Here is a 13,105-nt window from a genome sequence, read left to right as displayed (position 1 = left end):
TGAAATTATTATCTTATTGGTATATGTTGATGATATCATCCTATCTGAGAGTGACAAATTATGTATTGAAACAGTTAAATCCCATTTGGCGAATCACTTCCAGATTAAGGATGTAAGTCAATTGAAATATTTTCTAGGTATTGAGGTAGCGAGAAGTAGAGAAGGAACAACTGTACTACTGATATGCTTCAAGAGTATGGTCTTTTAGGGGCTAAACCTGTGGATACACCTATGGAGGTAGGACTTGATCTTCATGATGATCAAAGTCCCGAACTGAAAGATAAAACAATGTATTGAAGGCTAATAGGCAAACACATCTATGCTACAGTTACTAGACTAGATATTTCATTTGTTGTAAGAGTAGTTAGCCAAGTCATGGAGCATCTACATAAGATTCACCTAGAAGTTGCACAAAGAATCTTGAGATATGTAAAGGGAGTACTAGGAAAAGGTCTCGTTTCAAACCTAATAATCACTTGAGGATTGAGGCTTTCTCTGATACTGACTATGCATGCTCCAAGTTTGATAGAAAATCAACCATTGGATACTGTGTATTTTTTGAAGAAAGTCTAGTCAGCTGAAAAAGTAAAATGCAGAATATTGTTGTTCAATCCAGTGCAGAAGTTGAATATAGAGCAATGATCCACACTGTCAGTGAGCTAATGTAGATAAAACCTTTTGTTTAAGAATTTGGCCGCAATCAGAAGGATCCCATGACTATGTATTGTGATAACCAGATGACAATCTTCACTGCAAAAAAAATCATTTTTTCATGAGACAACAAAACATATGAGGTAAATTGTCACTTCATTCGAGATGCAGTAATGAGGAAAGAGGTAACTACTCTATATGTTCAGTCAGGTGATCAACTCAGTGATATCCTAACTAAAACACTGGGAAAGCACGAGTTCTTGAACTTCTGCGGCAAGTTGGAATTGTTTGACATATACTCTCCAGTTTGAGGGGAAGTGTTGAAAAACAAGAATAATGGTATTTCTGTCATTTTACCTTATCGTTATTTATATTTCTTCATATAATCTTGTTTAACATGTCAAATTATATCTATGGACCAAATTTCATGTAAAAGAATACATAGAATATGGGATATAGAAAATTATATTTTTTCCTTAAAGTAATAAATTATACTTAACCCACTTAACCTTAAACTATAAAGAAATGTTGGCAGTGTGAAATTCCTCAATCTTAGTTTTTTTCTCAATTGACTCTTCTCTATTTTCTCCCCTTCGTATTCTCTATCTTTAATTTTCTTTCTTCTTATTTTTTACACATCAAAGGCTAATGTGAACTTGGGTACAAAAACCATCCCAAAATAATGATTAGCCTTCTTAGGAAACCTCTTTACCAATTAATAAACTTAATATACTTCTTTTCACTAATCCATGTGGGACTGGGTACAAAACCCATCTCAAAATGACTAGCTTTTTAGGAAACTTCTTTCCCAACTAATGAATTCAATATATTTTTTTTCACTAATCTATGTGAGACTATTCCTTAAATACCTACAAAAAACACAAAAACGCCGAAGGTAGTTAAGTGCGTTGCGCACAACACGAAGAATGCGTAGGAAAGAGATATGAGAAGGATTTGTGAGACAGGGTCTGTGTGATATAATTCCAAAACTATCCTTTCTTATGGGCGCCGGTCATTAATAACACAAGGTTATATTGGGCATTTGAGAAGGCGTCGTTGTCTTCTTAAAACCCTAAACCTCTGCTATCCGAATAAGCTTACTCTTCCCTCCACTTTTGAATTCACGCTTTGACGCATTCTTCTTCCTTGCTTAGAGGAGGTGAGAGTCGAGCGCAGCTGCTTGCCATCATTTATAATAGGAGGCTGCAGAAACTTGGTAAAATTCACATCGGAGAGCAACAGGTATAAGTCTTGCTGTATGAATTAGGTTGTAGAGGCTGCTACTCGAAATCGAATGATAGTTTAGTTATTTTCGTGTTTTTATGATGCATTTATATGAATTCTGGAAAAAAAAAAACATGTTTTCGTCCTCTGGAGTAATACGCATATCAGCCCTGGCTGGTATGGGAGCGAGGGAAAAGAAAATTTTACGGAGCTCTTCTCTTTCTCCGTCACTGGGAGTTTCATCTATCGGACTCTCTCTCTTCTCTTCGCTAGTGTAAAGCTATACGTTCTCTTTCTCTCTCCCTTGCTTGCTCCAGTCCCCTCCCGGCTGAACTCTTTCTCGCTTTCTACAGAGGGGAGACGCGTATTCTCATCTTGTTCGGATCGGGACATGTCGCTTGCTTTCTTTCCCTCTGTTAGCTGAGTCACCTTGCAGCTTGTACAGTTATACTCCACCAAATGGAAATCATGCACTTGTAAAGTAGGTAGATGGTTAACGGAGTCTGAAAATGCAAAATAAAATTATCTTACAGCTGTTATTTCTGGAAAATTTTGCACACCACGATCGTACAACAGTTTCTGTACTTGATTCTCTCCTTTTATTTGAAGCTCAAGTGTTTAAATGGACAATGACCCCGTCTATGTTTAATTCCTTCAAATGCACAATACCTTTGGAGATCTTATGTTATTAATAATTTCAGATTTGTGAGCCCTCGACAATATTGAAGGGTATTGAATTATGCACATGAATCAGGCCCACTGGGAGTGCCCTTTTGGTGGCGAAGATTCTCAAATTGCTCAATTTGCTAAGAAATAAATAAGGCTAATTTCGGTCCTGTTTTCTCTTTTAATTCTTTTCTCAACCTAACAATGGAAAAAAGTTGAAAAGAAATTTATATTCCAACTCCCCCCCTTCCCCCTTTTTTGTTACTTTATTTTCTTTATTTTCTCTCTTTCTTTCCCTAAAGGTATGCCATAGGGTGAATAAAAATATTCATTTAGTAGATGATTGTTTGCCTACTTGAATAGTTGGTGTGCAAGAATGTCTGTTTGTTTTGGTGTTGCTTCTTCTGATTTTTTTTTTTTTTTTAATCATTATGTTGTCTTCATTGTTTGAGGTAGTCTATTACCTGTCTCTTTTTTATTTTAGTTTTTATATATTTTATCTTCTGATTATTTGTAATTTGATCTCAGCAAAGTAAGAACACTTTTTTCTTGATAATTAATGCATAAGTGTGGCACCACTAGATTAAGTGAGCAATCACTTCTAAAACCTCAGCATGTGGCCTAGCTTACTCCAAACGAAAAGTAGGCTAGTCAGCCTATCCAAAAGGTAGAGAAGCACAACCTTGAGTGTAATGGGGAATCCTTTGTATGAAAATGAGATGTGTACATCTTGTTTAGAAAATTTATTTATTGGCAAAATAGGGATGAACCCATCTTTTCTTTTATTGAAACCCTAGCCTATGATAATTTGCCACCTAAGCATGGCAAATCCCTATTTATTCAAATTCAAAAAATGACATAAAACACATGCCTAAATCCACCCAAAAAAGCCTAGTCTATATCTGTTTGGATAGGCCCCCGAACTCAAATTTCAAAATTTGAACAGAACAGCTAGCCAACCAGCAAGCTGCTCGCTAGCCTACTGCTCACATGCTCTCCCCACACCTGCTGCTCACCTGCGCAGCTGCTGCTGGCAGCGCTTGCCCCCGTACCCCTACTGCTGCTGTTGCTATGGCGCCTTAGCTATTTCGTGTTTATGAGCTGCCTAAAGGTGCTGTTGCCCCTGGGTGGGCATTTTAATGACTTGGGGCTGCCATACCTCTTTGAAATCGCCGTTTTGGCGCTGTTGCCAATGCATCCCATCTTGGCTGGGCAGCATACGAATTCATCTATGTTGGTTGTGCTGCGTCTGTCTATGACTGCGCCGTGAATGACGCATCTGCTTGCGTATTAATAAGACATAAGAATCAGTTACTAGGAATTATATGTGCATATAAGGATAATTACCTGCAGTATAATGGTCAGAAGCTAACAAAAACTAGGAGAAGCCATGTTTTATACCTTAATGCATGCAATTGAAACTTTACTTCCAAACTAAGTGATCCTTCCCCACTATACTTGTAACTTGGTAAATGTTTCTGAGGCTATATCTCAGATACATTTACCTGGTTCTTTCTTTATTATTTTGATTTTTTTATAGTTTATGACCAGCATAAAATTGTCTGTTTTCATCTTTCTCTTGTCTTTATAAAAAAATCAAGAATTTAGTAACTTAGATTTTCATCACTTGTATGAATTTTTGTTATATGACAGGATTATGGATTCATCAAATATTAGAGACATTTTAACAGCATTCAGTCCTTCATTGGACTTTTGTGCCATTACATTAGGAGATGGTCGGATCAAGGTCAGTCACATGTTCCTGCTTCATGCATTTTTCTCTTTCTTTGGGAAAATATTGATGCTTGCAAAGGTTTTTTTGCATCTCCAAGTAAATGTATTCAAACATAACAGCATGTGTATGTCTTATTTTCATTCTGGCATTTCTGTGCAGATTTGGGATACATTGAAAGGTCAACTGCAGACTGAGTTTGTCGATATAACATCAACTGATGGTACAGTTTTGCAAACTAAGTCTCAAAGTGGGCATCTTTCAGTTGACTACACATGTATGAAGTGGATGAATTTGCAAGTTAAGGTTAGTGGCCCACGTCTGTGTAATGGCTTTTCCTGTTTTGGTCTACATGGCTCTTTTTTTTTAATTTTTTTTATAGCTAATGTCTCATTTTCATCATCTGCAGAAAAGGAAAAAGGCAGGGCTACCATTGTTGATACTAGGGACAAGTACTGGTGACCTTTTGGCTGTGGATGTTTCCTTGGGTCAATTGAAGTGGAGGGTCAATGATTGTCACCCTGGGTGAGTTTCTCTTTGAAACTTGTTTTGCTTCTCATTACCAATCCAAGTATTATTCTTTAACTAGTAAATGATGATAACTACTATGGCAATGATATTAAACAATGTGCAACAGTTCTCTCATTCAAACAAAAAATAATAATCCTATTAACAGTTGCCGATGCTTTCGAGGAGGGTGGTATGAACCTCCATCCTAGAAGAGGACTCTCGGATTCCGAGGCTTTAGAAGCCAGCCGATTGATGGATTCAGTATCCACTATAAAAATTCATCCTTTGGTGGCAGATAAGCTCGTTTGGTGGCAGATAAGCTCGTTTGGTGGCCAAAGAAAAAAGGCATCTTCTCAGTATCATCTGCCTTCAGTTTCATCAATGGTTGGAATACTTCTCAATAGATTCATGCGGTCTCTTTTGTTTGGTGTCTTTGTGCTCCTCCAAAGATTATATTCTTTATGTGGAGTGTTTGCCTCGGCAAGATTCTCTCAACTGACATGCTTAGAAGAAGAGGTCACCCCTCAGTAGATCCCTTATGCCCTCTCTGCAATACCGAAGCTGAGTCCACTAGTCACATTTTGCTTCTATGCATCTTCTCTTGGAAGGTGTGGACATCCATTCTCAATAGGATGGAGATTCAATACTGTATGGCGGCCGATTTGATGTCATTCAGTAAATCTCTACTTGGTATGTCCCTTCCTGGTCTCGGCAAGATGATGTTATCGGTTTGTGCTAGCTTTATACTGTGGGGTTTATGGAATGAGCGCAATTGCAGAAGGTTTGAAGGAAAAATCGAATCTGCAAATCGGGTGGCGGATCGAGTGGTTGGGCATATTTTCTCGTGGCTCCTGACAAAGAAGTCTTTCTCCTCATTTGTGGGAACTCCTGTCCGTGATAACTGGTTTAATTTGGCTAGGCTGCACTTGAAGACAAATGCCCGGATTATGCAGGAATGGACCCCTCCTGATCCTTGTTACCTTTAGTTGAACTTTGATGGTTCTTCTTTTGGTAACCTTGGACTCTCAGGGTTTGGCGGGGTTATCTCAGATCACCTAGGTAACCAGATTTATTCATATGCCGGCCCTCTAGGTATTTCAGACTCTACCTCGGTAGAGCTTCACGACCTCCTCAATGGGCTTTGAGTTTTTCGAGATAAGTGCTCCGGCCCTCTCCATATCGAAGGGGATTCGAAGGTGGTCATTGGTTGGCGCGAGTGTGCATTCCCTCCCCTGTGGCATCATTGGGACATTTTTTGGGAGATTATTGAAAGTTGTTCTTTATTATCTTGTATTTGGTCTCACATTCCAAGATCCGCAAATTCGGCAGCCGATGCGCTTGCTAAAAACGGAGCTACCCTACAATCCATGGTTGTCAGGGACATGCTCTCCTCTTTGTAATTTCTATAATTCTCTTGTTTACATATATACACATCCTTTAAAAAAAAAGATTATTGTTCAGTGGTTTCATTATAAAGATAACTCCATTACGATTAGCGTTTGTAGCTGTTTCTTTAAAGAATTAAAATTTCAATTTTTTTTATTATTGCCTCGATCATTTTTTTAATGAATATTAAAATCTGCAATTAGATAACTTATTTCATCAATTAATATCCTTTCTTTTTTCTTCCAATGGGCAGGGGTGTCAATGCCATATCATTTTCGCGTACTTCATGCATTTATTCTGCTGGAGCTGATGGCATGGTTTGCCAAATTGATGGTGCAACAGGAGATCTTTTGGGAAAGTTTAAATCATTCACCAAAGCAATATCCTGCATATCTGTTTCTTCTGGTATGGTTTTTACTGGACAGGTTTCTTTCACCCATGTTTTAAGCTTAAAAACTGCTGAAACTTTTAAGCTGATAATTTCCTATTGTGTTTAAAAACTTATCAATCACAATTTCCTTATTGTTTTTCATATTCCCATTTTGTTGTCTTCTTTGTCTCACTTGAGTTCTACATTTGTCCTTTATTATTTTTCAGATGGGAAAATATTAGCTACAGCAGCTTCACAGCTTAAAGTTTTCAGTATTTCAGATTTTAAGAGTATGCAGAAATTTTCTGGGCATCCTGTGAGTGTTTACTGCATCTCTCTTGTATTGGATACCCACTGATAGGAACTAGATTAATACAAAAAAAAAATACAAATGCTATGTTGCTTAATTTCCTATTTATCACCACTGGAAGCATCTCTACTGTAAATTTTGAAATCTAGAGCTTCATAATCGAAAGAAAATAATGAAAGTGTACAGATAAACTGAAAGAAGTGAGAAGAACAGAACTGTGGGAAATGAGAAGAAAAAGAAGAGATAAAATAGGTAGAATGAGATATTATCCTTGTCTACAACTTCATTGATGTATAGAACATATTACATTGAACTCAAAAGTTATTAACTTCCACTCAGACTCTATATTACAAGTTCATATTACATCAAAACTCAATGTAGCCTATTCTAACAAGACTTCTTCATACAATTGAACATACTTCATGATTTATATATTGATTTTTATATATGATGATTTTTATAATTTTGTTTGTACTTTTCTTATTTTACCTTTTACGTATGCAGAATATCAACCAAATCACATGTGTGATTTGTCTTATATTTTCATAGTTGTTATTTTCTTCTGTTTTATTGTTTCTATTTATATTCTTATAGGCCTCTGTTCGTTGTATGACCTTCATGGAAGATGGGAAATACATCCTATCATCTGCAGTTGGGGAAAGATATGTTGCTGTTTGGAAAATAGATGGTGGAAAGAAACAGCATGCCTGCTGTGTCCTTTCAATGGATCATCCTGCTGTTTCTCTTGATACAAAAGGAACTGAAAGTGAGGATTCTGATGTAGGGTTGTTTGTTTTGGCTATTACTGAGTTGGGTATTGCTTATGTTTGGTTTGGGAGGAACATTGAAGAATTACGCAAGACAAGGCCTACAAAGATCTCTTTGTCTTTTGAGGGCCCCATATTAAGGGATCACAATGCTTCATTACCTAAAATTTTTGCTGGAAGATTGCAAGACATTGCAAAATCTGCTGATGAAGAAATTTTTGTTGCTTATGGTTCCTTAATCAAACCAAAATTTGAGAAACTCCATCTGCAATATGGCAAGGACATAGTCTTGAGCACCTCCCAGGATGGCGTCCTTTTGCCCAAGCATCAAACTTTTGATGACCAGAAAGTTCAGTTTTTTCAGACTGAAGGTATGTAACATGCAGATTTTCTTATTGTTAAGTGATTGTAATTTCTTATAACTGAAATGTTAAGATTGATTCTTTGGTGAAGCTAACTAGTGTGTTTTTACTCGAGCAGTAATTGCTTTGGACCGTGCAAATGCAGAAGATGCGATACTTCCTATTCCAAAGCTCTATAATTTTAATGACAAAAAGAGAAAACAGAGTATGCAGAATTCAAGCGTTGACGTTGATGAGGTTATGGTTGATGTTGGGGTTCATGGCAAAGAAAAAACCAGGATGCTGAAGGTGGAAGGTGTGTGAAACAATATTTCAGTTTGGTGTCTTATGATGTCCAGGGCTGGTTTAGAGTTTTTTTTTTTTTTTGCGTTGACAATGCAGATGACCCGGAGAAAGTTGAAGAGGACTCTGTGAGCATGGAGGATAGGTTGCGGTCATTAGGTATCCTTGACAAGAAAGATGACTCAAGTAGAGAAAGACAAAGGAGGACACCCAATGGCAGTGCTCCAAATTCTACTACTGCAAATGATGTCCAATTACTGATTGAGGCTAATCTTGCCCCCAAAAAGGTTTATTGCATTAGAAAATAGCAAATCTGAATAGATTGGATGCAATTTAGTCAAATATGAAGCACTTTATCTTTGATCAGTTGACTTTTTTTGTTCTTACCTCAAGCAATCAAACTTCTCTTTCTTTAAGATTTAATCATGTCTTACTGTCTTGTAAATCAGATGAAGTCAACTATCTCATGTATGAGAGGTATTGATGCATACAAGCTTCTTAAGGCCCTGGTTGCAATGTGGAAATCAAGGTTAGCCATGCTCTGATATTTCTCAGCTCTTTTTTTTTTTTCGACCACTTTTTGGTCAAAGATTAATAGTGTGTCTGAGCAATAGTAATGTTTACTCATTAACCTCTGTCGTGATTTAAAGAGAAAGTGGAGAAAGACAACTTTCTTTCCTTCAAAATGCTTTTCCCTAAGGTTAGTGCATTTTATTGTTTCTGAAGAAGTCTCTTTGTAGCAGGTCTGCACTTGGAAAGGATGTTCTGCTATTGATATGCATTATATTGGTAAAACATAGTCACACTATCCTATCTCAGGAGTCTTCTTCACAGTTAGTTGATTCGTTGTTTGAGGTATAATTTAACAAATCATCATTGCGGTGGAGTTACATGTATTTTCTCTCTTATATCAATCTTCCTCCAATGGCCCCTTTGATGTATATTTCTCTTTTAGATGACGACATCTAAAGGTGCTGCTTTTCAACCTCTTCTAAAATTATCAGGAAGGCTTCAGCTAATAAGGGCTCAGGTTAATTAAATTTTCATGCTGAACTCAGCTAATGACTTTATGGAATTATGTTTCTGGTGAATCTTAGATGGTCTGTCTCATTATTCATAGATTGATAAGGCTGGGCAGCACATAGTACAAGCAGTATCGGGTGATTCTGAGGTCGATGAAATTGAAGATAAAGATGAAGATGAAGAAGAGGAAGAGGTTGATGAATTTGTTTATGGGGAAGAAGAGGATGACATGTCACAAAGCTCGAGCGATGATGGTGATTTGTAGCATTCAGTTACAGAAGGTACTTTTCTATTTCTCATATACTATTTTGCTTTTACATGTCTTTATTATTCTTTTGGCAAATGCATTCATTCATGTTATTTCCAGTTTGAGCCATTTGATTCTAGTGACGGAGAGTGCTTGGCGATTTTATATTACTAAGTGACTTTTTATTCAGTGTCTAGGGAGGTTTTGTGACTTAATTACGGCCATTTCAGTTAAGACTATAGCCTAAGACACCAAGTCTTGTTTTTGACAGCAAAAGATGGTCTATATGAGTCGTTTTACTTTGTGTTTCTGGGGCTGTTACAGGAATTCTTCAAAAGATAGCAGGAAAGCAAGCCAATCTGTCAAGCCAAATGAGAACAACAATTAACTGCTTAAAACGTTCAGTACCCAAGTTACTGTCCACTATAATGTAGCGATTGTTGCTTATCTGTATGTTGTTTTTTGTGCATGTGTAAAATAGGCTTTCAAGCTGGGGCTATGGTGATTAATGTGGAACTGTCTGTCCATTTCCAGTTGATTGGTTGGGATTAGGAAAGAAGGCATTCTCCAGGTGCAGTTGGTGAATTAGCCATGCTTGTTCCAAAAATTGTGCATCTATTGAAATAATGAAGCATTCTGTTTTTTTATGTAATGTTCAAGTCCAACTACTTCATGAAATAACTATAAGAGGAGTTCACTTGTCACTGAAATAGGACGACCTGTTTGTCATCCCTTCTGTCTGTTGTCTTTCAGCAGTTCTTCTTTTCTTCTTACTAAAACTTACACTGTCTTGTCCTTCAGCCTAGATAGGACCCATCATGATGCCTGAGCATCTCTTTTATTTGCATGCTTGATCGTAGATGGTTTCAATTTTTTTTCTTTTCTTTTTGTGGTTGATTGCGTGCCCCTAGTAGTTTTGATTTATCAAGTTGTTAGTGAAGGAAAAAGACTGATATGATGTGAATTTTTGTTGTTATCTACAGTCTGGAATATCAATTATCCTGAAATCTAGTGGTGGAGGTTATCAATAAAGTAAAAATGCCAGGAGGATGATCAATCCTCCATTAAAAATGATCACTGGACAGAATTCTGCTGAACCAGAGGGTTGACGTAGGTATTTTATATCAGGTGCATTGATGGTTCGTGGATCTTTTCCCCATTCTTGCAAATTCCATATGCAAGTTAATAGTAAATGTTTCATCTGAAAGAGCTCGTTAAGTCCCATGTTCTTGATGCAGTACACATGCGATTCTCAAAATTTTGACGACGGAGTGATTATGGTTGAATGTTACTTGGTGGGGCTCTATGTTTAAGTTGTTACTTATGTGAGTAGCATCCCCCAAATTTGGGTGAAAAAATGTACAATTGTATCACAATTTCCAAATTAAAATAAAATGTAGAACTGTTATACAGGGCAAACAGATGATATTCTTTGTAGTTGGTTTATTTTTTAATCTTTTGTGGAGTCTAATTGATGCAATTGCTACTAAATCCTGAATTTCTTCAACTGCAAGCTGGATAATTAATTAGGTTGAAAGTGCTGTACCAGTTGTGCTGAACTAGTTTTTACGGACGTGGTGGAAGCAGGTTTGCAAATTGTTTCTGCAGGTTTTGGAGGGGCGGCTGATGGTGTGTAGACATGTTAGGGGTAAGTGGAGATCAGATGCTTCTACTCTCAACATTCTTTTAAAGAACACATCTGGTGTAAATTACTGCTTCCGTTCTCAGTAATAATCACATCAGTAATTGTGTTTTAGCTGAGCTAATTTGAACCGCACGTACAGGACATCTTGATTTTGATGGAGGAACCTCAAACGAAAGTGTTTTTGAGTACCACGACATACTTTCCTCAGATAATGAAAGCCAGCGAAAGAAAAAGGTCTCTCTCTCTCTAAACTTTCCATTACGGAAGTCTCTCTTTTTAAGGTTTGGCTTTTGAACTACCTAAAAATGCCACAAAACGAGAGGTCAAGAAACTTCCTGTCACGGAACAAAACAGCTTTAGAGGAGATTTTTCATAGTGGAATGCAGGAACGATCTCCCAGTCTACAAGTCAATCACCTCATTCTCCTTCCTAAGACTCCTAAGATTCTAACAGCGGTCGTTAGCATAACAACATTCTTCCTAAGACTCTCCTCAGATTCTAACACTAACGGGCCTCTCTTCCTCTAATCATACTCTTTTCACCTTAAGATATTCTGAAGGCATTTGGGTGAATATTGACGTTATGTTGCTGTTGTCACCGTATTGTTCCAGCCTCCCGTACCTTACGGTCCCGGGTCCCGCCTCCCTGATTCTCGTTAAGTTAACGAGCCGGTTCACAAGTTTTTGAATCAAACCATGGTTCGGTCAAACTCGGCTCGTTAACTTAAACAAGCCGAATCTGGATCTCAAACTCGGTTTGAGATCCAGATAAACCGAATCGAACCGAGGCGAACTCGAGTCACTCGCGAACTGGCTCGGTTCGATGTCATCCCTAATTCCATTTATTTGTAGGATTTAGGCGAAGTAAAAAGTAAAATGTAGTGAGTTACAACTCATATTACCTAAGAGTTGATTTGGGTACATTCTCTATTGTTTGAATTTTGTGTGTGTGCCTGACTAACAATACCTATGGATTGTGATAATCAAACCACTATCTTTATTAAAAATAACTTAGTATTCTGTGAGAGGACCAAACTTAACTTTATGTGAGGGTGACACCAAGCCAAACCGTTCTAGCTCGACTCAGTTCAGGTTTTCCTTGAGCTCGGATCGACATCAAACTTGAAATAAGGGTCATTAAGTATAACAAGCCAAGTTGGTTCATGGTTGCTCTTATTTACCTCAAACCTCAAAGATGATCGATGATTCAACCCTTTTGGATCTGTCAACATCTAATGTTGTAGCATGCCAATGGAATAAACACTATTGATGGAGGTGTGTGTTCCTCTGTGATATTTTTGTATTTATGTATTTTTTTTTATCTTTATATGTATGTTGAGCTCGAACCCGGTTTGAGCTCGAGTTTGAACTCATTTACAATTTTTGAGCTTGAGCTCGAGCTTGAAGTTTTAAGGTCAAGCCAAACTCAAACCTGCACAAGTTCGAGTTTGGTTCAATTCGATGCCACCCCTATTTGTGTGCATCCAAAAGACCAAGTTGTAGACCTCTTCACCAAGGCAATGAAAAGAACTAAGTTCTTTAAAGCATGTTCCAAGATTGGGTTATTTGATGCATACTCCCAAGCTTGAGGGGGAGTCTTTCTTTGGCATATTCATATTGCTTCCATATTATCTTCATTAACTCCGTTCCCATTTCCAAAGCTTTAAGAGAACTTCAAAGGGTTGAGATTATGAGTATATAACATAAACAAATAGGGCAAAAAGAAAGGGTGAAAAGGCAATTGTTTCCTCCTGTTTTAGATTTTTGGCATTTGAAACTGAATGTATGCCAAGGTATTGTTAATGTAAGTAATTATATAAGAGAAGGGTATTTTAGTAAATTTATGTATCCTATAATCTCATCCCTAATGAGAGAAGGGCGGTTAGCTTTCTCTTTTCATAATTTTGTCTCAACTGTTCAAAACTTTAATT

The 13,105-nt window shown here is 37.3% G+C and overlaps 1 protein-coding gene across 3 annotated transcripts; it reads left to right on the top strand.

Moving 5' to 3' along the window:
- The first annotated feature begins 1,768 nt into the window (after positions 1-1,768).
- LOC137945709 (uncharacterized) lies at positions 1,769-11,052 on the top strand. Of its 3 annotated transcripts, XR_011111019.1 has the most exons (15): positions 1,769-1,893; positions 4,195-4,288; positions 4,436-4,579; positions 4,683-4,798; positions 6,423-6,574; positions 6,767-6,855; positions 7,444-7,987; positions 8,097-8,273; positions 8,360-8,547; positions 8,710-8,789; positions 9,004-9,115; positions 9,216-9,290; positions 9,381-9,564; positions 9,855-10,101; positions 10,514-11,052. XR_011111019.1 is itself a non-coding variant. In XM_068791695.1 (14 exons), exons 2-13 carry the CDS (start codon positions 4,199-4,201, stop codon positions 9,546-9,548), a joined length of 1,935 nt encoding a protein of 644 aa, XP_068647796.1. In that variant the 5' UTR covers positions 1,769-1,893; positions 4,195-4,198; the 3' UTR covers positions 9,549-9,564; positions 10,514-11,052. The 3 variants fall into 3 exon arrangements, 2 of the variants coding, with proteins under 2 accessions (XP_068647796.1, XP_068647797.1); XM_068791695.1 differs by lacking the exon at positions 9,855-10,101; XM_068791696.1 differs by lacking the exons at positions 1,769-1,893; positions 9,855-10,101 and adding an exon at positions 2,343-2,356.
- The last annotated feature ends 2,053 nt before the right edge of the window (positions 11,053-13,105 follow it).

The sequence above is a fragment of the Aristolochia californica genome, unplaced genomic scaffold (assembly GCF_029961685.1).
Source record: "Aristolochia californica isolate CCGP_79_NKW_82.1479 unplaced genomic scaffold, dmAriCali1.0.hap1 SCAF_12, whole genome shotgun sequence".
Lineage (NCBI taxonomy): Eukaryota > Viridiplantae > Streptophyta > Magnoliopsida > Piperales > Aristolochiaceae > Aristolochia > Aristolochia californica.
This window is presented reverse-complemented; position numbering and strand designations above follow the sequence as displayed.